This window comes from Passer domesticus, chromosome 3 (genome assembly GCF_036417665.1).
Source record: "Passer domesticus isolate bPasDom1 chromosome 3, bPasDom1.hap1, whole genome shotgun sequence".
Classification (NCBI taxonomy): Eukaryota; Metazoa; Chordata; class Aves; order Passeriformes; family Passeridae; genus Passer; species Passer domesticus.
In genome coordinates, this window is record NC_087476.1 from 59,923,612 (window position 1) to 59,948,240 (window position 24,629).

Consider the following 24,629-nt stretch of genomic DNA (forward strand, 5'->3'; position numbering starts at 1 on the left):
ATTACTGAATATTAATTTAGAAGGAAAATCTTACATATGACCTTATGGTTTAGAGTCAGCCAAATATGAATTCATAAGGTTTTGCACTTAGTTTTTCTGAGAAGGAGTTCATCTTTTCACTGTCTTAGCCACCCCCGGTTCTGCTGTGGACCTGGAGCTTGTAGGATAAAGTTACTGTTTCATCTGCCACCTCATTTGGATCCTGAAAGGCTACATCACCTCATAGAGTACAAAATAGCAATATAAACCAGAAAAAAACAATACTGAGTGAGACCTGTATTATAAGAGAAAGTGAAAGAACCTGGTGATTCCAGTCTCTGGGGAGGAGAGAGGAAAAAGCAGTACAATGGCTGAGCAGTACAAGCCAAGTACAGGAAGAAAATTGCTGTTTATGGACTTCCTAAGAGTACCTACATTAAGCTTGGTCTAGTATGAGAAATGCAATAATACAGAAAGAAAGGGAAAATTAATAGTTCTAAATATAAATCTGTGCATAGCCAAAGAAGCACACCGTGCTTTTCTCCATGGAAATTGCATTTCCTGGGTAGTAAATGTTACTTGTGAAGTCATAAGAAATTCTGTTTCCTAGAGTAACAACACGATAACTGTGTCTTAGTCTATGTTGTACACTTGCCAGAAATGCCATCCTCTGAGTCAGTGCTCTGAACTCAGGTGTTTTATTAAAACAACTTCCAGTATTTTGGAAAGCCTGCTCTCCCTGCCGATTGTACTTGAGACAATCTTTATTATAACTGTTTCTTATTTCCTCTACCAGTAGGACTGAATGACAGAGGCATGACCAGATCTGCTGTTTGCACTCCATTCTTGAACAAAAAGTGATAGAAGCAGGGAGCATCTTTCAAGATCCATCTGTCTTGTACATTTGCTTATGTTGGTACAAAGCAGGGGAAAAGCACTACATGCTGTAATAGGTCAAATTTGATACTCAGCCTGTACTTGCAGAGTAAGGGAGTTTTCTGTAGAGACTGCTTGAAAGGGAGATGTAGTTCCTTCACAGGAACAAAGTTTGATTTGCAATTCTATCCTTAGGAAATGCATATGCATCTATTTGTGTTTGTTTGTAATTCCTTGTATTTCAGAGCCAAGAAGAGAAAGACATTTTGCCTGTTCCTGCCAAAGGATGTAAATAAAGCAGCTGCGTTCTTTCACCCTCCATAATGGCCGTCACAGACTCCTGTAGGAAGCAGGCATGATAAAGGGCACCAAATGGGTGAACCAATGAGCTACATTCACTAGCTTTGGTTTTTAGTGATGCCAGGCTTCTCTCCATGCCAGGGCAGAGGGGCTCTGGCCTTGTGGGGAGCTCGTCAGCTCAGCTCTTGGCCAGAAAGCTCTAGTCAGGCTCCTGCTATGGTGCTGGCCTCTCCTTTTTCCCATCAGCCTGTGGCTAGCAAATGGTGGTAGGCATTTGGCTTAAGGGCTTCTCAGCCTCTGCTACCAGAAGGTGTGAAGATGAATTTCTGGTTTCCCTCCTTCTCTTACATGTTTGTGTAGGTGGTTCTGAACCTCACCTCTTCTTCAGTAACAGTTTTCTTAAGCAGTGGTAGCAAAAGAAAAAAACACAAAAAACAAAAAACAAACAAAAAAAAAAAAAAACCAAAAAACAAAACAAAACAAAAAAAAAAAAAAAAAAAAAAAAACAAAAACCAAACAAACAAACAAACAAAAAAACCCCAACAAAAACCCCCCAAAACACCAGGCCAGCAGTTTTCCTGCTCTTCTATCTCTAAACTCTGGTGAGGCCACATCTGAGATAGTGTTCAGGTTTGGGCTCCTCAGTACAAAAGAGAAATAAAGGTACTGGGGAGAGTCTGCTGAAGGGCCATAAGGGTGGTGGACTGAAATACCTCTTGGATGAGGAGAGGTATCCCAAAAAACTGGCATTGTTCAGTCTGAAGAAGAAAAGACTCAGGGGGATTTCACCCAACATGTAGAAACACTTGAGGGGAAGATACAAAGCAGATGCAGTCAGGCTTTTTCCAGTGGTGCCTGTCATCAGGACCAGAGACAATGGGCACAACCTGAAGCCACAGGAGGTTCTCTCTGAAGATTAGAAGACACTTTTTATAGTGAGGCATGACCGTTGGTTAATTGGCATTCTCATTTCCTGGTAATGGAATTGTTCATAGTTAAAATAATTTATTTGCATGTACCTTGACAAAGTAACAAGGAACAAACTCAAAAATATTTGTAGTCTCTGCAGGGGTCACTGCTGAGTTTTCACTTTTGTTCATGTTGAGATGTTAGCTTGATGTAACAGCTACAAACTTTATAACTGGGACAAGGCATATTAAAAGCACTGTACTGTTGTCACGCTATTACAGTTTTGCTCAGTCCTTCAGATGCTGGTGGGCCAAACAAATGTCCCCATTAGAAAGGGCTTCCTGTCTGTCAGGGACATTGAGCTGTGACAGTTCATCTTAACATTGCAAAAACAGACCACTGCATGGAAAATGGGGTGCTCTGCATTTTTTTCTCTGTGCATGTGTTAGTTTATCAAATTCAGAGTTTGTTGTGGAAAAATGAAAAATAGTAAGTTAACAAAATATGTTGCAGAATTTTATATGGACTTCCTCCTCTGCACCAATATCACATTTAAAGAAAATTATTTCATCAAACACGTTTTTTTTAAGACTTTTTACTATCTCCACTTAATAAAAATAGTGATTTGACCAGATTAAAATATTACGTTGGAAGCACTTTGGAAATGCAGGGCTGAAGTGCAAGCTAGACTGTGGATTTGATTTATTCCAGACACAATTAAGTAAAACCTTGAGATCCAGACATTCCTTGTTTTTGAACATTGTTCAAAATCTAGATCCAGACATGAATCCTGTATTGGAAGGTTGGCCAGTTTATATATAATCTTTGGGGGGTGTTTAACAGGATTTGATTGGACCTGGAAGGTAATGACTGCTTAATATTTTTGATGACTAGGGAGGAGTTTAGGATTTCTTGGGGATGTTCCTGAGGTCATCTTGCATTTCACAAATGCATCCTGCAAGAAGAGGTTGCAAGCTGTCCCATGTGTACTGCAAAACTAATGCCAGCATTGATAAACTCAGTACATAGTGAATGTTTGGTGAACAGAGTATTCTTTTTTCTGTATTTAACACAGTTAAATAAGGTGACAGTTTGCTTAACATAATATTTTCTTGATTTGATTTTTTAAAATTACTTTATTTTTCTGCAAATTTGAGATAGTAAAGATGCAATAATCTGAATTTAAGATGGGGGATATGTTTCAATGTTGCCTCAGTGTACCTTAGCAGCTTGCCATAAGGTCAAGAATATAATACTTGGAATAAGTCATATTTTAAGGACTATTCTGAAACGAAAAGCAGGGACTTCTTCCTCTGGGTACTTTCACTGCTTTTGCCCTCATCCAAAGCCCAGAGAAGTCTTTCTATTTTATGTGGCTGGCTTGGATTGGGCTCTATCTTAACAATGCCATAATGTCAGCAATAATATTTCAGGAAGCTGAAAAGGCAGCTTGATAAGGAGGGAGAGAGCAGCCAGAACTCAGAAACTGCTGCCACACAGTAGACTGTTCACACAGCACGAGTGTTGTTTAGAAAGCGATGAGCACTTTGGAAAAACAGATCTGCTGCAGCACATTGCTTAGGGATACTGAAGTCAAAGAGCATCCAAACACTGCTTTGTGAGTTGCCTTTACTGCAAATAGAGTTAATGTTTCATTATATTTGGAAAAATGTTGTAGAATTATCTTTTGGGCCTCGTGGAAAAAGTGAAACAACAGGAATGTTGTAACCACCTTCTCAGATGGCAGGGAAGAGTCCGTGAAGCTGCCATAACCTAACAAGATATCCTGTTGAGGTCAAGAATATTTTTTTTTTCTTCGCTGATCTTTCTACCTCAGGCAAGGAGGAAGGGAACTTAAATTAGTTAGAGAAAATAGAAAACAAAACATGCTGATGCTCCGCTTGTTAATTCACATGGAACTGGGATACATGTGGGGGGAAGTGCTTGTGTCTTTCTGAGCATGGTTGCATGGAAAAGCCCCTGCTCTGTGCCTGGGGATGGGTGGAAGTAGGGTGACCATGCCTGGCTGACTCCACTCTCGGGAATGCAGGAGGGGCTGGGCTAGGACCAGGGTATGCAGAATTTTACAATGACCCAGACATTATGAACTTCTGCACATTGGGGTATTAAGGATTACATCCCTAAGTGGCTTAGCTTGGAAGGCAGTAAGTATGGGCGAAGAGGGCCTCAGAAAGCCCTGGTCTCTGATTCTCTTTTGTCCCTGAGCTGGGAATTAAGTCTAGCTCTGCTGCCCACCATGCAGCTCAGACTGGAAGTGGGAAAGGATGCCCAGCACACAGCAAGGGCAAGAGGAAATCCCTAGCCACATGACTTTGTGCAGATGGTCTTGGGCTTCTCATATAATCCTCTGCTTTTGTTTCTTGGGAGAGACCCCACCTCTCCTTTGCCTGAGTGTAAGCTTGTGTAGGAGGCTCAGTGGGGGAATCTTGCTGATTTAATCATTCCTTACATGTTGTTTGCCTGTGTATGGGACAATTGAGCCTGTAACAATCAATCTTGCACGCTCTCAAATAGGAAAATGCTACATATGATCTAAGCTACATGCTGAAATGTGGTTATTGGAAATGAATTTTATGGCTGAATAGGCCAGCATCATGTTGTCTCTCTGCCTTTTTGGGCTTTTAGTTATTTAATCACAGTGTCATGCCAGCAGAAGATTTTATGTTTCTCCATTTAGCTTGCTGACTTAATCTTCTGCTTCTGGAAATGTTTATATGCAGATGACAAAATAAAGATTTTGTTAGTAAACTGGTGGCTTACTTTTTGATCACATTAATTGAAAGGCTTATCTTTGTAACATCTCTTTAAAGAATAAGAAAGCATTTTCCTGAACTACTATTATATGCATTAAGGTAATTAATTTTTGCTGTTTCTTATTCATATTGTGGTTGCTTAAGAACAGTAGTAATAATATTAATTTGGAAGTGTTCTCCTTCCATTTGTCCTTCCATCAAATTGGCAATTCTCTATAGCTGTTTTGTCCTGAATGGTAATCTACCAAATATTTACACGTCTTCCCTTATAGCTTATGAATGCATTTGTAAATCTCTTTCTTCTCACAGATGGTCTGTGTTTTTGTAAAAGAGGTCTAATGCAGACATTCCTAATTACTGCACTAACATTCCTTATGAAGTTTATGTGAGGAACTCTGTTCAGATCTTAGGTTTTGAAGAGATTCCAAATTTTGGAGGCTGTGAAGAAAGTAAGACAGTCCTGTTGATTGTAAGACTTGCATTTTTTCCCATGTTGAGAAAGGCTAGGATTAGATGAGATAATTAGCGCTGCAGAGCATGTTTGACTGCTTCTAAGTGACTGAGAAATAATCCATCATAGGTAAAGCTGCTGTTACTAGCAGCATTCCCCTTGATTTCTATGTAAATTAGAGGTGGGAATTTGTTTGAAAGATCTAGCTTTTTAGCTATGAGCATCACTTGTCTGTAACCTCTGTGCTGCTACTCTATTTTGTTTATACCTGTCATCTATCATATGGTAGATGAGAAGTAAAAAATCAATAAACAGCTATTTTGCCTCCCCCTAACTTCCCATCTGTTGAGATGCTTACTGTTGCTCACTTAGCATTCAGGCTTCAAACTGTGTGTTTCAATTTTTCTCTTTAATGTATTTTACTTCTCTCCTTAGTTCGGTGGGTGTGGTGCTTAGCAGCAACACACACCCTCTTTGTTCAGGCTGAGGGCTTTAAGCAACATCGGGATGATGATAAACTGAGGTGCGTATTATTGTGGGAGCTGGTGCCCTCCATCTTTCCTTGTAGGGTGGGGATGAGGGAAGCCTCTTGCCGGCTTGACTCCTGTGATTAAAATGGGACACATTGTGATGTTCTCCTCAATTAGCATGATCGGCTCCTGGGGAGCAAGGGAACGCTGGCTGGGGTGGTTAGAATTTTCCTCTCTAATGAGTAGAAAGAGTCTTTTGAGAATTGCTAAATAATTCAGACCATTAGGAACCTGTCAACTTAAACAATGCCCCCTCTGACCAGAAAAATGGTTGTGAGCAGTTGGACACCCTGGCAGATGTTGAACTTGTTCTCATTGTTCACTCTGCTTCAGGCAAATAGCTTTGCAGGATTTGTGCATGACTCTGCTGGGGCAGTGCGTGTGGGTGTAAGCAACACATGTTAGCCAGACTCCATCTAGCTTTTGTACCCAACTATTTCTTTTAGTTAATTTAATGATATTGTAATAAGCTGCTAATATTGCCATTTAACAATTTTAGTATGTTTGCCAGCTAACTGTATTGAGAAACCGCAATTAAGATTAAAAAAAAAAAAAAGAAAGAAAAAGGTAAACAATGTCCCCTCCCCAAATTTGACTTCTTTAATATTCCTTCTGTCATGTTAATTTCTTATTTTGCGTTTTGAAGTGCTTCTCTACCAACAGAATGATAGAGGTATTGTTAAGCAGAATTTGCCTATGATCTAACCCTAGGATCTCAAACTTCTAGGGAAACATTAATGTCTTGAAATATCCTATAAAATCATATGCATATTTGGGACTACTTTAGTTGAAATTCATTATGCAACAATCTATTTTATATGCCTTTTGGTTTATGCCATTGAAGTAAACAGTGTTTTGACACAATTTTCTTAGGAACTTTGCCATACTTATCCATCTGTAATATGTCTCCACATTTTTCTAACTTAATTGATGAACCCATGATCGTTATTCTAAAGAAAAGCTATATAATAAATATTTAATAGGTTTGGTTAGAAAACAACCCCCTTAAAGCTTCCTACCCCCTGGCAACTGTTTGTGCTTCTGACTTGAATGCATGACAGCAAATAGTCAATTTTGCACAAGCAATTAGCTGGTCTGTTGGATCAGTTAATGGAACAAGCAATGGTAGTAATGCAATGTGAAATAACATGTGTGCTTTGTAAATATTTATGTTGTAAGATCTTCTAGTATATTCTTGTGACAAATGACTCCACCTTCAAATATTTTTACACATGTAATGGACAAGGTTTTTTTAAATGGCATGTGTGAATTCAGTTCTCATTTTGTAACATAATGTATTCCAAAAACCTGTGCACTCATATTTTTATAAGATTTGTCCAAGCTTTATATTTTTGTTCCTACAAATTAACTGTCCTAAACTGAGAACCCTTTTACATTAAAGAACTTTTAGTTATAGCTTGAAAGATACAAATACCTATTTAATTAAAATTATTTGGCTAGCTCAAATTTGTTGCTGTTGATTGGATATTGAAAAAGTGTATTGTTGAAGTAGAGTGCTTGTCAAAAAAAGATGCATCAGTTCTGCTCTAGTGATATTAGATGTAGCAAGTACTGTTTAGGACAGGTTCCCATCTCGGTCTTGTGTATCAGTGTTTCTCTCTCTTTTTTTTTTTTTTTTTTTTTTTCCCAAAAATTCAGCTTTTACTGTTAGTTCTAAAGAAAAAAAAGACTGTTGAAAAGTGTGAGCCTTTGAGGTTGTGCAGGGCAGGCCTCTCTGTCCATGTGGGTACCGCTGCTTTTGAGGGAAACCTTTGTCTCAGGGGTTAACCATTGTGAGGGCCTTGTTGGTCTCAGATGTTCCAATGAGAACCCAGAAAAACAACCCCTCTTTTTTATTACTGACCATGCCATTATATGGTGTGGGATTATGTTGTCTGTTGGGATCAGCTGTCCTGGTGTGTCCACATGTCCTCATGCCCACCCCAATCTGCTCCCTGGCAAGATGGAGTGAGAAATGGAGAAATCCTTCATGCTGTGCAGCATACATTGTTCAGCAGCAGCGTAAACAGTCATGTGCTATCACCACTGTTTTGGTCATAAATCCAAAACAGAGCACCATAGGGACTACCATGAAGTAAATTAGCTCTATCCCAGCCAGTCCCAAGTGCAGGATTACTGGTGGATCATTGCATGCCAGGCTTCTCAAATCCAGCATGCTTACTTCTTGTACTTGTTGAAATTGAGGCTGCATAGTTTATCTTTTTTTTTCCTCTCCCATCTTGGCATTTTTCATTAATGCTCATGCTATGTGCCTTGCCATGGTGTGCTCACGCTTCATCTTTCTTAATTTAATTATACTGAATGGAATAAGGCAGTAACTAGAGGCACTTTGATTCCCCAACTATCCTCTGTAAGACTTGAAAATAGATTATAACCACAAATAGTAAGCCCTTGTCTACAGCAGTGCTAAAGAACCATGCAACATAGAAAGAAAGGAAAAATTCCATCTTGCTTTAAAGATCAAATGTGCTTTATTGCATGCCTTAAATGGCAGTGGATTCTCACTGTTTTGGACACAAGGTCTGTGTGGAGAGTGTCTGCACAGCAAGCCCCTCTGCTGAGCTGGGCAAGGGCTCAGCTTGGGGAGGTGGGGATGGGGAGAATCCCTTTGATCTCTTTCATCACAGCATTTCACAGAGGAAGCACGAGACTGACAGAAAAGTGGTAGGCACTTAGGGCATTGTAAGTCTCTGTGATAACTAAGGGTATAAAACTGTGTTTATGTACCTCATATTTTCATTGCTTAACATCTATTCTGACCTATAGCCAGAGCTGTTAGACTTGTGTGGATGATCTCATTCAATAGGTGAAATGGCCTGCTTTCTGGTGAGCAGGAATGGGCTAAGACACAGGATGCTGTCTAGTCTTTCCCCAAACTCCTCTGAATCAAAATTAAGTAATGAACGACTACAATAATTTTCTTTAATTTTGCATCTGATAAACATTTTGAGATGAGAACAAAGCTAAGTGTGTGTGCACTGGCTTGCAGAAGGTTGAGTTCTCAGAAACTGAAGTGATGTCTTGGTGGAAGAATTTCATGGGGTGTAAGGTTTGCCTTCACTGCTGGTTGAATGGGAGACCACTGTGGTTCCACTTCAAGGCCAAAGACACCAAGAATGGATCTGAAGTATGGTTTAATGAGAATATTTCTTTAGCAGATGCTGCATGATTCAGATGTTTCAGTCATGAGATCAGCAAGGCTTTGAAACTCATCTCTGGTTATTATCCTGTTGACAACAACATGCAATTATTTTTTAGCATTAGTTACACTTCGTATAGCATAGCTTCCCAGCTTTCTTGGGAGCTCCACCAGAGGTTTCTGATTTGAGAACCCAAATTTCCTGCTTCAAAATTCTTTCATTCCTACATAGATTCTGTTTCAGAGAGCATGGGAACCTGTTTTGGATTTCATGGGAAGGCTCTGTTCGCATCTGTGTAACAGTCTGTGGTTAAGCCATGATTGGCAAGACACTGATATCTTTCCACATGTGCCCATCCAGCACCCATCTGTTGAGTATTAGTCGGGGGACCTTATGGATCAGGGATTTTCACACGGCTCAGCTGTATCAATGTCAGGTGAGCCAGGCAGGAGGGGTCAAAAGGCAAAGTGGAGAACTGGCATTTCAGAAACAGATTGGACTGTGTTTAGGAAAAGATATTTTATAGGCATGGCAGTGGGTATGAAAGTAGGTTGACTTTAGGGAAGGAGGCCTGTCATTGTCTCACCATGAATGCTGGGGATAGGTGCCTTTTCTATATTTTTCTTCATGGATTTCCGTTGCTTAGGAAACAAAACTGTGGTGACAGTGGGATTTCTTAGCACTCTTGAAGTAATATATAAGGTTTTGTAGTGTAAAAGTGATGTAGAAGATAGGTTAAAATACCTGTCTTTAATTTTGAAGATTCATTTATCTCCATCTATAAAATTAAGTGACTTTAAAATATCTTTATAAATGGAGAGAAATGAATTCTCAAAATTAATACACACAACTATATTTTTAGTTCCCTTATGGACTTCTCTGCACAAACTGTTTTTGTTGCAAAACAGAGCCATTAAACTACCAGAGACATACATTAACACAAACTAGAGGGGTCCCTCTTGCTTTACTGAAATACCCCTTAATTTCCTGTGTGACCTAGCAGCCCTTTAGAAAATAACGATAATGACACCCTTTCCTTTCCCAGCAATGTTGTGATGATAATGCATTTGTGAAGATTGTGAGGTGCATAAATACTTCTCATGGTAGTAAGAGATTAATCTGTTGTTTTCTCCATGGGGCTTGCCTGCTCTTTGTTGACCTCCAGAGAATATTTCATTATCAAGTTGTCCCAAGTTGATAATGGCAAGGCAGCAGGTGAGAAAAAAGGGGGACGAGGTGGATGTGGTGAGTCAATTTTGGGAGTGTAATAAATAAGGACTGTCATGTTGTAACCCACAAGCTAGACTGTACCACATAAGTCAAGCAGAGGTCGGAAAAGTATGCCTTGAACATGCAATGTCTGTGCTAAAAGTAATCAGTTATGTCTATTAGAGATGAAATTTTGAAAATAAAGCTTATTTGAAAATGAACTTGGAGTCTTAAGACCAAATTTAGTGAATGTTGATTGCCTTGTCACAAAGAGAAGGAATACATTGATGGAACAGGCTGATAAAAAGTGGAAGGCATAGTGAATACACAGGTAGGCTAGAAATAATGTACTAAGTAGCTGAATGACCCCTAGGACTGCAATGATCACATGCAGTGAACTTCAAGAAGTAGTACAGGATTGAGCATTTTGCAGTAATAGCAGGAATACATGTTGACATTTGGGGGTAACCCTCTGCAAATGGAAGTGGAGGGACAGCCTTATTACTGAAAGACTGTGAGGCATTCATGTGATTCAGCTGGGTCCTAGGTTGTGTTGGTCTAGCTATATTTCATTGAGCTAAGGAGGAATCACTGTTTTTTGAAAAGGGTGCTGGAGAGACGTCTTTGGGAATAGTATTTGGCCTTCTGAAGATTCATCTTTAAGATAGATAAATTCAACAGAATAGCTGCTGATGAAAAGTCCATTCTGGACTGGTTGGGTGGTAATTTTATCTAAGAAATCATTTGAATGTGGTTTTTTTAGTGACCTGAGAGATGGACTTCAGGGGGAAATGCTGTACTCTCTGTGTGAGAAGGGGGATAGGACCAGGGGCCAGCTGTATCTCCTGAGAGAGACCTGGTTCTTTGATTTGTGAGCTGACCCTGCTTCAGTGTTAGTCCCGGGACTTGGGTCTGGCCTGTTAGTGAAATAATTGGACCACAGCAATGCTAAGTGAAGAGAATGTAACTGTACCAGGAGCATGAAGAAGAAAATAATCTTCTATTGCCCAGAGGGAAAAGTTTTTACCAGAACAAGCAGATGTGGAGCCCGCAGACCTATTTTCCATTGCAGAATTTAGGAATATGGGCATAAGTCATGGACTGCTCTATTAGGTTTTGCAAAAACTGGCCTATGGAACCTGCATATGGAAAACTTGATGGAGGTCAGTAGAATTCAAGGAAGGATTTGACCTTGGCCGTGATAAGAAGAGTGTATTCAGTGATAATATTGTTAACCTGTGAAGTCTGAGAAGAGATCCAAATAGTTGTTTTCCAGTAGATGAGTTAGTTATAATTGGGCTTTGAAGATTAAATAAAATTCTGTTCCAAATTACTTCAAACCTGCTGGGTTCTGGAGTTCCTCTATAATGAGTCTGAATAATGGACACAGTGAAACAGGGGTCCACTTTTAGGTGGCAATTCCTCTCTTACTGTGCAAATCATTATTTCATTTTTGTGGACCTACATATTGATTTGAGGCTTTTGTGAATTGGTAAAGCTTTTTATTATAGTGTTTGTGTATTTATTTTCAAATGAACACGTCATCTGCAGTGTAACTTGGCTGTATTTTCACACTTGGCACTTGAATGTAACTCTGCAATTTTATTAGAATATTTGAATAAATGCATTGGTTTTTGGCCGAGTTTGTTCACCAACTGCTGCTGCAATCAATGAAGTTTTGAGCTTTTCTGGTAATAAAGCAATTGTTCATGCGCCTAACTACAGATTAATAGCCTAGCTCTGTATATTGAAATTTCGGTGATGCCATTTGCAAGTGAAGAGACACATTTTATCAAAGGTCAGTTATTAAAAACCAATTATTAAAAACATAGTGGGAAAGGTAATTCTTTCCATGGGAAAAGTGTAAATGTCTGACAAAAGAAAGTGGCAAGGAAGAGAGTGCCAGAGTTTGCAGTTGTATCCGTGATGCTGTTGTGCAGAGTTCTTAAACACAACTGAGAGCTGTTCTTAAGAGTGTGTTTTCATGACCACAGCATTCCTGCTGTGGTTTGAGGAGTTACATTTTTGCCAGGGTGTCTCACTCAAGGATGTTAGGGTTACCTACTCCCTCCTAGCAGGCTTAGGGAAAAAATTAAAAAAAGCCAGGGGAAAAAACCCACAAAAGACAAAAAAGAAAGAGGGGGAAAAAAAAAAAAAGAAAAAAGAGGAGGAGACCCTGGAGCTACCTTCAGGCAGGCAAGCGCCCCGCAATTCAGCAGATTTCCAAGCAGCTTTCCTGTGGAAGCAGCCTGGAGGCTCAGGAATGCGGGGTCAGACAAGAGCTCAGTCACGGTGTATTCCCGGGCGGCTGCCCGGCATAATCGTTCCGGGCGGCCCGTGGAAAACCACCCTCTGGTTAGGCTGCATCACGCTGTTCCACCAATGGAAAAAAATGAACGGCAGGAGGGTGTGTAGCCTGCAGACAAAAATACATCCAGCCCCGCGCAGGATCTGTTTTTAGTTCCCGACGGCTGTGCGCTCTGAAGTGTTAGGCACAGTTTCCTGGCATGCCCAGGGCAGGGAGAGGCGGTGTCTGCGTGTCCCTGCTCCCGTGGCAGTCTCGGGGCAGCCGCGGGCTCCGGGCAGCGCCCCGGGGAAGGTAAGCGGGACTGGGGAGCGGGAGGGAGATGCCGGGGGAGAGCGGTCAGTCCTCTGCTCTCCGGAGTTGGAGCGCTGAAAGAAAAGTGGGGAAGGACTTGGGAAGTCTGTGAAAACGGAGTGGGCTGCTGCGCTGCCAGGACTTGCGGCCCCTCTGCCGCCTCTGCCATGGGTGGCTGCACCCAAGGTGAATGGTTTTCCTCCAGAAAACAGTTCTTGGTGGTCATCTGTCAAACTCTATTGCCTGAATTGCTAAATAAACCACTGCTGGGATCGTTTTACATCTCTGCTATGATGGGGCTGGAAATTTTTTTTAAAGCAAAGTATGAGAAAGTGTATTTAATAGTACTATGGTTTCTGTTATGTTAAAGTGACTCTTCCATTACAGTGAATTGAATAAACCTTCTGAATATTTTTTTTAATTATTGTTCTGTCTATTCTCAGTAATACTTAGAGCGACTTACAATAAATAGTGTGCCCAAGCAAGGGTGTAATGTTTGTGTAGTGTTAGAGGAAAAAATTTCGGTCAACACTACTACCATTGCTGAACTGGGATGGTGTGGAAAACCAAAGTTTCTGCATTTGTCAGAGGTAGGTCCAGCACAGGTTTTGATCTTTCTACATAAATTTTTAATACATAATTTTACACAAATAGTGAAAATGCTATGTTCTGTGGCAGGCAAAATAAAAATGAGGAAAATGCCCTAAAAAATGGGGAAGTGCCTTTGCCCCCTTAGTTTCTTTTCTTTTCTTCTCTTTTCTTTTTTTTTTTTTTTTTTTTTTTTAAAGAGTGATGATTAATTGCTTTTGCAATGCAATCAGAGTTTGCAACTTTGTTTGTGCCTGTTGCTGATGTGGTCACTGAGTTAATTTTGTACACTGGTGACTTCATGCTGGAAATCACAGATTTCTTTCTCTTTAGGGTGGATGATTTGTTATACAATGTATAGTAAGTTACAATTTAGAGGCAAAAGCTGGATTTTTTTTTATCTGGTCACCTTCAGTTGGAAAGGGGTCTCCATGTACCATGGGTGGATGGACTCCATAGTCTATAGTTGCAAAGCAATTTTTTTAGTGAGGAAACCTAATCCTCAGTGTACTCTTTTTGTTCTTTTAATGTGCCAGTAACACGCTGGTACTACAGAGGTACAGGAAAGGAAGCCTTCAGCTGTGTTACTGCTGTAGAGCTCTTGGCATGCAAAAATCAAGGTCTGATTTCAATTTTCCAAGGGACTGTGTCTCAAGTTTACTTTTGGTGTCTTAACTTCCAGATCCTCTGTCCTCTTCAGGAAGTTGCAGGGCTGAAGGTAGGAAAGCATTTACTTTGGAATCGACACCCTCAGGTGTTTATGAATGTGTAAACTGAGAAATGGAGAAGACCATGGCAACCGTGGCCTGTTTTCCCCCTCCTGCTTGTGGAGCAGGCAGTGTAATAGGTGACAATCAGGGAGTTTTGCAGCCACCCCAGCCCCTGTCCATCAGCCTCAAACGTGCTGTTCTGACAGTTCCTAAAGGAGGCTTTTCTCTGACACTGTGGCTGAAGAGATGTTCCAGTAGACTTGGAATGTGTTATGCCAGAAAGAGTCTTTGTAGGCAGAATGTGTTACTGTTCCTGTCTTGGATTGTTCTTCCTTTCTGCCATTTGCTTCTCTTCTTTGGTAGGGTCTATGTGGCTGCTCATGCTATTGTGAACTGTGTCCTAGTCCAAAACTAACCTTTACCCTATCTTCTGCAAAGCTGATGTTTTGTCACCTACAGTTTTGGGGGAATATGTGTGAGAGAATATCCCTACAGCTGTGGTTGTATTTGATAGCATGAGCTGGTTGCTACTGGAACAGACAAGAAAGGAGAAGGGCAAATGTTCCTGGTGGAGAATTGGGAATCCCAGTTTGACCAGAAAGCCTAAGTCTCCCTCCTGGTGTTACTGTAGGTAAAGAGGGCTGAGGTAGAGACCTCTTCAGGAGTTTGTCTAAGCAAAGCCTGCAGACTTGCACTTGGTCTCCAAAGTGCTGGGCAGCAATGCTGGAGCCCAGGCTTCCCTGCTTGGAGTATCTTGGCTCCTTTCAGGTGCACCATTCTCCCCACCTGAGGCCTCAGGCTGTGAAATCCCCTGAAAGCACCGTGTAGCTCTGCACCAGGACCTGACAGTGTCCTTACAACCCAAGTAGGTGGAGAAGTCTTTCAGATCACTGAGTTAATTTCCCCTCCGAGGGCAGGAAATACACTCTTAGACATATCCACTTTTTAACTACTGCAGCTACTGCATTAAGCCAAGATGTTAGCTGGTGTTCCTGGTGGGTCCTTTCTTTTTTTTTAAACAAGCTTAATGGCTTTTATTTAAATGGATGTGCACTTTAGCCATTGTGTATAAATTCAATAACATTTACGAATGGTGAAATTTGTTTTTCCTACCAAAGAAAAATAAGTCCCTAGAGATTTAGATTGTATCAGCACTGGTGTAATATGATAAGAATCTTCAGGCTTGATTCAGCCTTCCATATTGCAGTAAGTTGAAAGCTATAAAGCCTAATTCAATAAAACTGCCGGAGTCTTGGACCTCGAGTGATGGGTTGAGCAAAAGAAGGGATCACGTCCCAGGTATGGGATGTTTAATTCTGATGTGATATAGATGTGAAGCACTGTAGATCTATTAGAATTAATATTATTTTAAGAGAAGAAACCAGAAAAGGAGAGTATTAGTTTCTTGCTTAAACTGTGACATTAGAAGTCCAGCTGCAATGTAGGTATGATTCACAACATTAAAAGAAGTGTCTAGGCTCATAAAGGCTACTTAAGTTTAATGAGAAAAACAACTGACTTTAATTTGATGTGTAAGCTACCAAACAGTTCCTAATACAGAACTCTACAAAGACAAATGAGTGAGTGAGGAATTCTGGCTTCAAATTGAATTTTTAAGGCAAAATAGTCCTACTTTTTTTTTAAATACAGGCATGCTTGTGGTGTTTTAGTTATTCATTCTTTGAATACAGTGGTATATAATGCAAAGTATCCTGCCAAGAATACTGTGGCATAATTATTATGGTATATTTTTATAATAGGAATGTGATTGAGATTGCAGGAATAAGAAATCTGCTTCTGATTTGTGGAAGCATGTGACCAGAGTGCGTAGTTTGAAAAAAATACAGTAAATTGTTTCCAGTAAGAAACTCCACATTTAATCCAGCTAGAGTGTTGGGCTAACCTGCCCCCCTCATTAATTTCACATATCCGTCCATACACAGCCAGGCAGGAAGGAGGGCAGGTTCACATTGTAGCATTTTGTGTTACTTTCATATTAAAAACCAAAGTAGATTAAAAGTTAATTAAAGCTTCAAACCTGTAATTCTGTAGCCCTGTAAGAATTCACAAAGCCCAGTGGTTCTTTGGAAAACTTATGGACACATAAATATCTGGAAGCTAATTATATACAATCTCAAAGACTTTGTAAGGCATTTAAAATGGACAGTGTTGTAACCATTAGGTGAAAGAGGATGTAAAAGTCGTTTGAAAGAAAATACAGGATTTGCTCAGGCAATTGAAACAAAAAATAACACTAAAAGCTTTTCCTGATGTAAAATACCACCAGTGTAACTGCTGTAAATCAAACCCTGCAACATTTCTAACTCAGTCCTCTGTTAAAAGAAAACAAATTGGTAATTTCTAATAAATCAGGGGATTTTCTGTTTAGTTTTTTTATTGTTCTGAAATATTTTCACATTCTCCATTACCCCAGCTGCTCTAGTTCTGATGGCAGTCTCCTGGGGTGCACTTAGGAGCTGTGCACTGAGGGCAGCTGCTTGTGTAAGGACCCTGGTGCTGCCTTTTCTCCTCTCTGTGCCCCCCTGCTCCATGTGCACAGTCCAGAGATGACCACGCTGGCCCCACTCCATGGCAGGGAGCCCTTACCTGCCCTTATGGAAATGAGGTCTTTAGGTGTCTAAAGCAGAAAGCATGTGAGTCCTCTTGAAAGGAACTGGAGAGGTGCAGGCAAGTGGTGCAGGCAGTCCTTCTGTTAGTGAAGAATCTGAGGAGTTTGTGATATGTGCTTGCTGCTTAAGCTATAAGTAAAAATTAAATACTTGGTTAGTTTATTTATTTATTTATTTCCTCAAGGAAAGATTTTCTTAAAAAGTTGAAACTGCGTTCTCCTGTGTCATTGTGAAGAACTGAGAAGATGGAGGTTGCTCTCGTCTCCCAGGTAACAAGTGACAGGACCAAAGGAAATGGCCTCAAGTTGTGCCAGGTGCAGCTTTATATTACACATTAGAAAAAATAATAAATCTTCACATGAAAGGGTGGTAAGGCATTGGAATAGGCTGCCCAGGGAATGGTGGAATCACCATCCCTGGAAGCGTTCAAAAGGCATGTGGATGTGAAACTATGGATAAGTGGTGAACTTTGCAGTGCTGGGTTAAGATGATCTTAGAGACCATTTCCAAACTTAAGGATTCTATGATTCTTTGTAGGATCTTATTTTATAGGCATCAGACAGCTAGCTCTAAGTCTTACCTATTTCTTAGCTCTTAATCTAACTCTCCTTTCAAATGGTTTTTACTTCTTAATGATAGGAGGTCTTAAATTTAAAAACAGTTCTTCTGCTGTGCATGAAGAGTTTTGTTCTTGGTAACGCTGAAGAATCTCTTGAGTTCCTGATTTTTAAATGAGCCCTCATTCAGTGGTGCCAATTTGATGGCGTGATGTTAGCCTCATCTGCACTCATCCATACTGATTTTAGTTTAGATTAGTTTAATTTAGTTTAGTTTAATTTTTGCCACTCTGGCACAGATGATATGTTTAGTAAAGTGAGACTCAACTTTCCTGTAACTCTTCAGTAGATTTTTGGGGAAGCATCAGCAGGGGTAAGTGGTTTGTAGACCACTTATTTTTTATCTGCCAGTGAAGATTTGTTTTCACCAGCCACCCAGAGGAATAAAGACATCAAAATACATCAGAGAGTTAGCTTTGGTACATGTGTTTGTCTCATGAGGGTTAACTTCATGATCCAGACTAAAGTTTAACATTGCTAGGGTGATTTTAGTTGAGATTTTTCAACATCCTAGGTGGTGGGACTGAGACAGTCCCAGTAACAAAAATCTGCTGAGCCTCCCTAGGAAGGTGCTACCACAACCTCTTGCCTTTTTATGGCCACTGTCCAATGCTGACTGTGGTGGTGGAGCATTCAGCCTACTGACGGCTTCCCATCTGGAAGTTTGCCATTTTCTGACCTGTAGTTTTAGAGAGGCTCAGCCTAGTTAGTGTGACTGTATGGGAAGCAGATAGCTGACAGTAGCAAAATCATGTTTGGTATGTGTTCCTGCTATAGCAAATGAGAGCAGTGCAGGAGCCTGTCTCCCTTGACTCAGATCTCCCACCAATTCATAATACAATAATTCCTTGTTATATCTCATAAGCAAACCTAGTACTGGGATATTATTATTATGATTCAGTTTTGCTTCAAATATGGTTAGTGAGTAAAGTTTGGAAACCTTTGAGAGATTAAGACTGGAGAGGAAAGCACCCCTGCAATTGCTGGGCACTACTTGTACTTGTGTTCCCTTAAAGTAATTTTCTCCTCTAGCATTTGTAAAGCAGTCCAGCTGTGGTGGTAATAATGAGGGAATAGAGGTGGCAGGCACTTCTCCAAAACAGCTCCTGAGCTTGTGTGTTTGTGTTGTGAAGTGGAAAAAGTCTAGGAGAACTTTATGTGGAGAAGCCTCAAGGTGGGGAAATACATTTTTAGCTCTGGGGTTATGACTGGTGTTAATGTTTGGGTGTGGTGGGGATGGTGGGCTTCCCGGATTAGTATGTTTGCATAGCAGGGTTTTTTGAATGTGTCAAGAGGAACCAGGATGAAGATTGAAAACTTCTTTTTTTAGGGAATGTGGTTATAATTGAAAGTAAATAAACTCTTAATAGTCATCTTCAGGCATGGTGAGCTGCTTTCTAATTATGCTGATTATAATTGCTGAAAATATTCATAGAAACTGGTTTTGCTCACAAGAAGTATTCATCCCTCTGCATTAGAAGAGACAAAAGCACATCTTCTGCAGCAGTGGATAGCTGTGAGAAATACAGCTGAAGCTGAGCTCTGTCCCCTGCACTGTAATTTCCAGGGCTTCCAAAGATCAAACAGTGTAAAACACTTGAGTGTTTGGAGTGAACCACCATGTCCATGACCACCACCTTGCCCCTGTACCATGCAGTCTTTGGGTATAAGCTGACTTGCTCTGCTCTTCCTCCAATAACTGAAAGTAACAGAAATAAAATTGCTTCACACAAGTGAGAGGCAAGAGAAAGGCATGACAGCTGATTTCCAGGGCGATGGTCTTTGTGCAGCCTCAGAGATGCCCCGATGGGTTATCGCAATGTGTGCGGATGTGGAGCCTACCGTAGCTTTCTGAATGGCTGGGATGCTGAGAAACATCCCTTGGGACTATTTCTATGGAATTTATTGACTGTTCTGCTGTAGTGCAGACTGGTTCCTGCACAGACTGACACTGTTTTGTAGACATTGTACCCTGAGATAAATTTATGCTCTCACCCATTGTGTGGCCTGTGTATTGGAGGCATGTACAATGGGCCCTGGTAGCCACAGCTCAAGCCTTGACAAATTGAAGGTCTGTCTTTTGAGGTTCATGACAGCAGCTTGCTCACTACCTACTCTCTTAAAAGGATTACCTAACCATTGCACAATCACTATGGAGACCAGATGGTCTTTTTGCCTGTTTCTTTAGACAAATTGAGTTCAGTGTTTCCTTATGAATAGATATAAGCCCCTCAAAGGTCTCTTGTTGAATGTACTTTCTGCTCCCAGATGAGGAATTCTGAATGTAAACTCATTGCTTGTTTGTGGTCTGTGCCTCTTGGATATTGGAAGACAATACTGCTGGGTGTTGGCAATTTGTTCAGGAGCTTGGAGCTAAGGAAGTTTGTGTGTTGTATTCTGCTAACCTTGAATCAATAGTCTTTTTTTTCAATCCAAATCACCTATGACACTTTAAAAGCTGTTCACATAGAGGAGTACACTCAGCAGCATAGGCAAATCAAACCTGCACAGGCAAGGGTATCATAAATAGCAGACTTCCAAATTGTTAGAGAGAGAAAGAAAATTACAGATTTTTTTTTCTTTTTTGAGTGTAAGATGAAATTTTTGTGGCTTTATCTGTTTTATCAGATATTTTTGTGATAACAGGCATTAATTAATGTTTATAGGTCTGGAACATCTCTATCATGATCTGTCTCTTCTAAGTGATTTACTTGCTAACATTTTTCTAGGCTTGCTGTTAAGACTGTTTTTAGTTCTAGTTAGCAACATTTACCTTGTTTTTTTGATATGGTTAGCTACATACCAATGAACTAATTTAAACTCTTTCAAGGTCCTTATATAGTAAATAGCCACAAAAAGATGAGAGAGAGCACAATAAGAGAAAAATCCAGCGTGTTCAAATCAAGTAGCTATTCAATTGAAAATTATGAACAGTAGCCGTGGAATTTAGACAGAAAGGAAAAATTTTGGTGGTGGTGTGTTAAGGAATAGTTTGTAAGTTAACTGTGTGTTCCAAAACTTAGTCCAACATCTTGTACTTCTTTTCTACAGAGTGTTTCAATCCCTAAGCTGCTGGTGTGTTCTATGAGATCCAGATTTGGTCCTTTTTGAGTTGCAGTCTTTGTGTGCTAAGTGAAGAGCCAATACTTTCAGAGGGTTAGGAAGAGCTTGGGTCTTTTTACCTCAGGGCCTGTGCAATGCTTGGTGCAGCCTTTTTTTATGTTTTACTGGCAGATTAAGTTAAAATCAGAACAAACCTAAAGAGGGAGGTTACTTAGTAGCTGCTGGAGTGAATTCCATGGTGGCCTTTCACTGCAAAGGTCGTAGCTGGAATCTAGGCATGGGGAAAGATAAACAGATGCTGTGGGACATTGCTCTGATCAGTCTGGTCTGCATTGTAATGGACCATTGCACAATACTGTGAACTGTAATTGGTCTCCCAAAAGGAAAACTGGAGAGGGATGAAAATTTGTCCTGACTTGTCAGTGAGAGGAGAGAAAGACAAGCAAAGAGGAGAGAAAATGAAACATTTACTCAATGACTTATTTCTACTAATTCAATGTCAGTTGTTAAAGTATGCTTGTAAAAATGTATGTCTAAATTCCAGGCATCCCCTTAATCAAATTTATCTTCATTTGTAACTTTTGATTTTTTTCTTTTTTATTCATGTTACATACAGTTGGAGTAAAGTGTATTTGACTGAAAACGCTTTTTTGTCATTTTGGTGTTTTCTAGGAAGGCTGTGTGCCGCTCCATTCTGGTTTTGGCAAGCAGAGTGGCTGGCCACGAAGACAATGCAGAGCATACTGACTGCTAACCGTGCCCGTGTTTGAGAGTGTTCCTACAGGTTTGCTCTTTCTTTTATACTATGCTTTTAATCTAAAAGTGCTAAGGGCTTGAGTAAGGGATGTTAAAACATAGAAACTCTAGAAGATAAGATTATGCTTTTGCAGTGGCTTGTTTTGACAATTTTTTAATGAGGCAGCAGTGTATCCTCCTCCGGGTGGTAGTCTGAGATTCCATGTGTAAAGAAGCATAGTACCGATGGAATAAGCATTTTGGTGTTGTTTCTGTACGTTACAAACACTGGAGATTCATTCTGAGTTACAAAAAGAATAGAACTGTCTTTTTTACTTTGGGATGCACTTTATGTAGGTTTGAAATCTTCAGTCACCTCAGTGGGGCAGTTTAAGTGCTCCAGTGTGTGCTATTCACTGCAGACACTGTGAAAAACTGAAGAGCATTTCACCAAGCAACTGTCGAACTGTGCTGTGCTGAACATAATGCAGTTTTGTGCTGTAGTGGAAGATGAGGCTGTTTGCTAACCAAGTTCTTTTTTGTCTGATTTTTGGCATGTTTTTTTTTTTTCCTTTCTCCTAGACTAGCTTCATTTAAACACATAGCTGGGGTTTACTGAACATTTTATTGAGGCAACACTTGGTTGCACAGAAATCAGTCAAGCTGAAACTGCAGTGGGCTTGTCTGCTGGCAGAAGGGATTTCTCTGAAAGTACAGTTCACTTTACATCTAAGTTATGATTATCTTGCTGTCTCCCTTTCATTATGCCATTGTTCTTGGGAGCCAGAGATTTTGTAAGTTATAAGAAAAGGATGTTGCCAAGGGTGTGGGTGGAGGAAGGTGTTGACATGATTTCAATGGAGTTAGATTCCAGCTTTATAACAGAGGGATAATGAACCACTGAGAAAATAGGCTTTCCTAGCTTGCCCCTAAAATAAGTTCAGTTATGAATTTAATGTTGTACATGGCTATTTAATGGCTTTTTTTGAAACAATTGTTTCATATCATTTTTTAAGTAGGCGTTTTCCTGTGTAGAGGGTAAAAATGGCCTGTTACTTTTTGCTCTATCTTTTAGCCATTGTTCTAATGAAACTCTTCTTAATTTAGTGGAAAATGGGGAATTCAGAAAGCCAATACAGTCTTCAGGGATCAAAAAATCATGCTGCTACTACAGCTGGTGCCAAGCAAAAGCCTTGCTCTCTGAAAATTCGCAGCATTCATGCTAAAGATGAAAAGACTTGCTCTATGCATGGATGGGGACATACCAACAGCAGCTCAAACTACAAGTCAAGGTCCCTTGCCAGAAGCTGCCTTTCACACTTCAAGAGTAGTCAGCCTTATTCCTCTAGACTTGGTGACACTGTGATGAAGGTCTCCAAAAGCAATGTCCATGCCAAACACAGGACAAATGCCTCAGGGGACTACTGCCAAGGGAATAACATGATGTTTTTGCCAGAGAATGGTTTCCACTATATTGGCCTCCAAGCTGGAAGTAATCATGCTGCCTCTCGAGAGTGCAATGGCCACATTTTAAATTGCTATGGAAAGAATGAGAGTCTTGCATCAACCTCCCCATCAGAGGACAGGAGGAGTCCTAAAGTTCTCATTAAAACTCTGGGGAAGCTGGATGGTTGCTTGAGGGTCGAGTTCCACAACAGCAACAACAGCAAGGTACCAACTGAGGAGTCCAGTGGGCCAGTGCAGTTGCTGAGGTATTCCCCTGCCTTGGAATCTAAGCCAAATAACCTGCTTGATGTCAGGAGGAACTCCAGTGCAGACTGTTCTTCAAGCCACCGTCTGTCACCTACCGATTCAAGGCTGCGGTCTAGTAAAGGGAGCTCCCTCAGCTCTGAGTCTTCGTGGTATGACTCTCTCTGGGGAAATGCTGGGGATATCAATGAGCTGGACGGTTCATATTTGACCAGGAGCACTCCAGATACAAGCATTCATGCCAGTTTCCCAGCAAGCGACAACAAGAAGTCCTTCAACCAAAGTTCATCTCTTTCCTCACTCCGAGATCTCTACAAGGATACAAATTTGGAAAGCTCTCCTCCACCTGGGATCAGGCTGTCTGATGAGTATATTGACACTCCTGGTAGCCTAAGCAACCGGGTCTCGTTTGCCTCAGACATTGATGTTCCCTCCAGAGTAGAGCAGGGAAGTCCTGCACATTACACCTCCTACACCCTCCCGTGCAGAAAGTCTAAGCCCCTCGGTGAGGATGCATCCAAGAAGGATACATTAAAGAACCGAATGCGGCGCATCAGCGACTGGACAGGAAGTCTTTCAAGGAAGAAAAGGAAGCTGCAGGTATGTACAAACTAGCCTAAGTGCGTGAAAGTTGGTTTTTATATTCCTTTTATAAGCATAGTGATTGCATGATATTTGTTTTTTGCAGGTTAATTTCTTGCTTATCTCATTTAGTAATTTGTGGAATTTTGAGAAGTATTGCATCCCTGGTGAAATGTCAGCAGCAAAAAATGATACACATTATTTTGTGCAAATTTTCCATTTCTATTTTCATGTTTTGTCACCTTCTAAGTTAACTCCAGTTTTTGCAGCCTAATATCTCTGTGAATTTGCTTTTGAAATTGTTGCATTACTTAAAAAGTGACTTGGGGTTTAAACTTCCTTTTTATTTCAAGTCTGAAAATACAACCTCTCTCTATATATGTCCTGTGGATTGGCATACATTATCTGAAGAGTGTGGAAGGAGCAGCAGAAGGAGGACATTGGATCCATCTTTTCAGATGTTCCCTGTCTGTTATACTGGCTTCACCACTCATGTTTTCTTGTTGGCCCATTTCTAGCAAGGCAAGCAGCCGTATTGACCAGAGGTGCTGGTTCTGCCTCCACATCCTCTGAAGGCATTACATGGTGCAACCTCCTCCTTCCTGTATGTCAGCTTAGTTTACCAGATGGAAAAACTTGAGTTGCCATCTGGCTCACTGGGAGATGGTAGCGTGAAGGAGATGGGAGGGGAGAGCAAGAGGGAGGGAAAGGATGTTTCTTTAGAAGAATTTAAGACTAATCCCATTAATAGGAATTTAGGATGCCTGTGGTCAGGAATGAAATTCTCATCTCTAGCTGCAGGCCCCAGAATTGGCTCTTTAAATACCAGACTGTGCCTGGTCTCTGCGTGTGAGTTTGCAAGCTGAGATGAGACCGTTTTTGGATTTGGTTTGGATTTTTGGGTTTTTTCTTTCCTTTTTTCCCCCTCAATCTTCCCTGGTGTTTTTCATACAGGAACAGTCACTGTGCTTCCCTAAATGAAGGATGCTCCCTTTTAGCAACATTGATGCGCTGGCCACTTCAGAAGTTTCCTGTCTCCTGTGCTGAAAATTCAGACAGGCCTTGTGCTTAACCATGTGCATCTGTCAATGCAATGTAAAACTGTGACAGACCCTTAGGCTCAGAATTGAGCTCAGCATTGGGTTTGTTGGTGTGCGTCCTGGTTGGGAACTACAGAACTGGGAAATGAAAATGAAAGCTGTTAAT

At 40.6% G+C, this 24,629-nt stretch overlaps 1 protein-coding gene across 3 annotated transcripts in view; it reads left to right on the top strand.

The window, feature by feature from the left end:
• Positions 1 to 24,629, top strand: part of TIAM2 (TIAM Rac1 associated GEF 2) — a 135,482-nt gene that overhangs the window by 26,580 nt on the left and 84,273 nt on the right. For all 3 annotated transcript variants that reach the window (XM_064413378.1, XM_064413380.1, XM_064413379.1), the window contains exons 2-3: positions 21,069 to 21,180; positions 22,239 to 23,441. In XM_064413378.1, coding sequence (XP_064269448.1) covers positions 22,245 to 23,441 — 1,197 coding nt within the window. In that variant the 5' untranslated portion in view covers positions 21,069 to 21,180; positions 22,239 to 22,244. The remainder of the gene's footprint in view (positions 1 to 21,068; positions 21,181 to 22,238; positions 23,442 to 24,629) is intronic.